The sequence below is a fragment of the Henckelia pumila genome, chromosome 2 (genome assembly GCF_033568475.1).
Source record: "Henckelia pumila isolate YLH828 chromosome 2, ASM3356847v2, whole genome shotgun sequence".
NCBI classification, from domain to species: Eukaryota; Viridiplantae; Streptophyta; class Magnoliopsida; order Lamiales; family Gesneriaceae; genus Henckelia; species Henckelia pumila.
In genome coordinates, this window is record NC_133121.1 from 157526995 (window position 1) to 157531458 (window position 4464).

A 4464-nucleotide genomic window follows, 5' to 3' on the forward strand; every position below is an offset into this window, starting at 1 on the left:
GCATCACAAATGCTAGTCTCAATATCGAGCGATCCTTATCCTTATTAGCGGACGGCTCAATTGACTAGGAACTGTTTAGAATATACAGTGACTATAAGATGTGTTTCATAATAGTGATCTCTCTTTATTCACTATCTCATCTTACTTACACTATAGTATATTCAAGGTCTTTATCAAAACAACAATAGTATATCACAATATAACAATATGAAGAAAGACAAAGAAAATGCCATTAATGAATGTAAATTATATTAAACAAAGATTGTTTATACATAGAGTCATAAAAGCCCTTAGCCACAAGTTGGCTAACCGGGCACCCACTCTTTCATATGACTCACCCATGCGCTGTCAGAAATAGGATAGATGATACATGCGTCCAAAAGTTTAATGGACTCAGCTTTTACTACCTCTTGCATCTTCGGGTTCAGCCTCCGCTGAGGTTGAACCAAAGAGAGTACCTATCCTCCATCAGAATTTTGTGCATGCAAATCGATGGATTGATTCCCTTAATGTCTGCCACCTTCCATGCGAAGTCTCTCTTATGCTCCTTCAAGATGTGTACCAACTTTTCCTCCATCGCACCTGTCAGACAAGAAGAAATAATAACCGATAAATTATTATCATCTCCTAAATAAACCTATTTTAGATGTGAAGGTAAAGGTTTGAGTTCTAGAGTAGGTGGTGCATCAATGCTCAATTGTTGAAGGACCAAATCCTTCCTATCTCCCAATTCTTCGAGTCTGAATCGCACTTGCTTCTTCAATGGAGGATTAGCAGTAAAATATGCAATGATATTTTTCCTCTCTTCATCAAAGTCGTCCTCACATCCATCATTTATAAGTGCAGCTTATAAGGGGTCTTTTAACTCATCCTGCACAAAATCATGAACAAGTGAATCCAATGAATCAATCCTAAAACAATCATGATTGTGCAGTGTGTGCTTTAGTGCATTAAAAACATCAAAATTGATTTCCTCCTCTCCTACTCTCAATAACAACTTCCCTTTTTGAACGTCAATTAGGGCTTTTCCGGTTGCCAGAAAAGATCTACCCAAGATCAATGGCATATCCAGGTCCTCCTACATGTCAAGCACCACAAAATCTACTGGGAAAATAAATTTGTCCACTTAAACCAGCACATCTTCAATTATTCCACGTGGGTACTTTATGGATCTATCTGCCAGTTGCAGAGAAACTCTTGTAGGCTTTGGTTCTCCCATTCCAAGCTTCCTAAACACAGAAAATGGCATCAAGTTAATGCTGGCACCCAAATCACAAAGAGCCTTATGAAAAACCACATCACCAATCATTCAAGGGATAGAAAAACTCCCAGGATCTTTCAACTTCGGAGGAATTTTGTTTTGCACTAATGCAGAACAATTTTCAGTTAAGTTTACCATGGCATGCTCCTCTATTTTCCTCTTGCTTGCTAAGATTTCCTTCAAAAATTTTGCATAACTAGGCATTTGCAATAACGCGTCAGCAAAAGGTATATTAATGTGTAACTTCTTAAACACCTCAAGAAATTTTGAAAATTGCGAATCAAGTTTCGCTTTCTTCATTGCTGCAGGAAACGGAGGTGGGATAACAATATTAGATTTTGATGTGGGTGATTGTGTAGGGTCAGATGACTTACCTGTATATGGCTCTTTCTCACCCTCATTATTTTTCTCTTCGTGCTCCAACGCTTTGGTTTCCAGTTTCTTCCCACTTCGCAACTCCAAGGCCTTTACTTGCTCCTTTGGATTAGTCTCAGTGTCACTTGGCAAAGATCCTGGCTCTCGATTTGACATCCTCTTTGCCAGCTGCCCTGTTTTATTTTCCAAACCCCTTATAGTTGCGTCTTGGTTCTGCATTCGAGTCTCAGTGGATGATATAAACTTTTGCATCATTTGATCTAAACTGGACTTCTCCTCTTGAGGTTGCTTCACGTGATTTTTATTCTGATATGGCCGAGACTGATTTTTTTGAACACCCCATGAAAAGATCGGATGTTTCTTCCACCCCGGATTATATGTATTTGAATACGGGTCAAACTTGGGGCGGTTTTGGATTCCCACATGATTCACTGGTGCCTCATCCTGCACATAAAAAGGGTTACCAATTTGACAATCTTTAGTGAAATTCTCACCTTGGAACCTATCACAGAACACCTCCTGAATGTGCATCGCAGAATTTCCTATACTCAATCCATCAATCTTCTTATTCATAGGCTCCAGATGTGCTGTCATTGAAGTGAATGTGTCCACTTGATGAATTACTGCTGATTTTTGCATCAGGCTCCTCTCAGATTGAGGTTGATAGCTACTAGAGGCCATCTCCTCAAACAGTTCATAACCATCTTCCGGCGATTTACGCAAAAGATTCCCACCTGCAGCTGCATCTAACATAGTACGATTTGCAGGTAATAAACCATAATAGAAAGTTTGTAACACGAGCCAGTCAGGCATCTAATGATGTGGGCATCGCCTTAGCATGTCTTTGTAGCGCTCCCATGCCTCATACAACGACTCTTTTTCCCCTTAAGCAAACATAATGATGTCGGTTCTCAGCTTCATGGACTTCGAGGGGGAGGAAAGTACTTAGTAAGGAACGCTTTAGCCAAATCTCCCCATGTTATGATAGAACCTGCAGGTAAACTATTCAACCACGATTTAGCTTTGTCTCTTAATGAAAAAGGAAATAAACGCAGACGAACAGCGTCATCAAAAACTCCCTGTTGTTTGAAAGTATCACAGATTTCCAAGAAGTTCTCAATATGAGCATTAGGATCATCGATGGAAGATCCACCGAATTGGACTGTGTTCTGGATCATCTGGATGATTGCTGGCTTTATCTCATAATGATTAGATGTCACTGTTGGTCTAACGATACTCGGTCGAACATCCTCAATAGTAGGTATGCCACAGTCCATCATGGATCTATATACAGGTGTATTATTAGCATCGCCATCACCGTTATTTATGCATGGTGGTTCGTTCTCTGCCATCTCAGCTCGTTGTTGTCTTCGTCTCCTGCGAAAAGTTCTCTCGATTTCTGGATCAAAGGGTACGAGTTCCGAGCACGAGGATGGTAGCATGCACCACTAGAAAATCCTGCAAAGGTAAGATGGATAATTCGTAAGAATATAAAGTGAAATTATAGAAGATATCTAAGCAGAAAATTGTAAATCAAAAAGTCCCCGACAACGGCGCCAAAAACTTGATCGAACTTTTCTTGCACTATGAATTTCAGAAAATAAATGTATCTCGCATGCTCGAAATAATCTTAAGTGCACGATGCAAATTATAATATAATATGTGAATATGAGTATCGTCCACATGGACTAGTTGCACAATTTCTACCTAAATATTAATCCTTACTTCACTTTTACGAAAAATGAAATTTGTTTTTATTAACTACTTAATGACAAGAAATTAAATAAATGCAAAAATAAATAAAAATCAAGAATTAAATCAATCTTAGTAAATTAAATTCAAATAGTGGAGAAAATGTTGAGATTTTCGGTTCACCTTCCCCTGATCAACTCTGAAAATTACTTCCGACAACCAATTCACGTTTTTGACAAGATTCCCTAATTCATTAACATACTCTTTCAAGTTATGCTAAACTAATTTGAGGCTATGAAATAATCAAATGTCTTCAATTATTTATCATAGATGATTGCATTCACGATTCGTGGAATCCCTTATATTTCGACCTACTGGACTATCACTATCAACATGTACCCAATTTCATATGTCTATTTAAATTGTAGATCCATGAATCATGCTATTTGTTCCTATCATGAAATTTTCTTTCGAAATAAAACACGATATAAAATATTGATAGAGTTAGCTAAGCTCCAACAATGCAAAACAAATCAATAGCATAATTAAGCATTCATCGGAAGTCAAAAATCAATATTCATGAGTCGACAACCGGGGTCAGATCCCCTAAATCTCATCAAAAGAGGTTTAGCTACGCATAGAATTCATAGCTAAAATCCACAAATTTAATTTCAAAACAAAATAGAAGAAATGAATTTTGAAAGAAGAAGAAAATTTGCTTCACGATCGTTCTTCGCTCTTCCACTTCGTCTCTCTTGTTCGTGATGTTCCAGCCGCCAACTTGTGTTTTCTTTTTTTCTTTTCCTCCTTTGACCTAAATAAATCGATCCTTATATCTCCAGGAGTCCTTAATTTGCAACTTTCCTTCCCCGATTTCCGAAGGAATTTTCTTTTTTTTTTTTCATTCAGCGACTCGCGCCTAGGCGTAAGAAATGTCACGCCATAGCATTAAAAAATCTGTCTCGATTCACAACTTTTTCCCAGTTCACGCCTAGGCGCAAGAAACATCACGCCATAGCATGAAAAACTCTGTTTTCACTTCTTCATAATCCTCGGTTTGTGCCATGGCGTAGGAAATGTCAAGCCATAGCATGAAAAGTTCTGCCTCTAGCTTCTGAAAAATACCATTTCACGCC

General features: G+C 38.2%; 1 protein-coding gene across 1 annotated transcript; it reads right to left on the reverse strand.

The window, feature by feature from the left end:
• Positions 1-847: 847 nt before the first annotated feature.
• LOC140878767 (uncharacterized) lies at positions 848-2988 on the reverse strand. The gene is made up of 4 exons (XM_073282386.1): positions 2628-2988; positions 1397-2382; positions 1133-1282; positions 848-1078 (listed from the first exon to the last, which is right to left on the reverse strand). Exons 1-4 carry the CDS (start codon positions 2986-2988, stop codon positions 848-850), a joined length of 1728 nt encoding a protein of 575 aa, XP_073138487.1.
• Between the last annotated feature and the right edge of the window lie 1476 nt (positions 2989-4464).

Bases quoted from the DNA above. Each gene is read 5' to 3' on its own strand.
- LOC140878767 (XM_073282386.1), bottom strand. From the start codon at position 2,988: ATGGCAGAGAACGAACCACCATGCATAAATAACGGTGATGGCGATGCT. The intron at 2,383-2,627 runs GTTCTATCATAA...GTACTATGTTAG, and splicing joins GTTGAATAGTTTACCTGCAG to ATGCAGCTGCAGGTGGGAAT. The intron at 1,079-1,132 runs GTTTAAGTGGAC...CTTGACATGTAG, and splicing joins GAATAATTGAAGATGTGCTG to GAGGACCTGGATATGCCATT.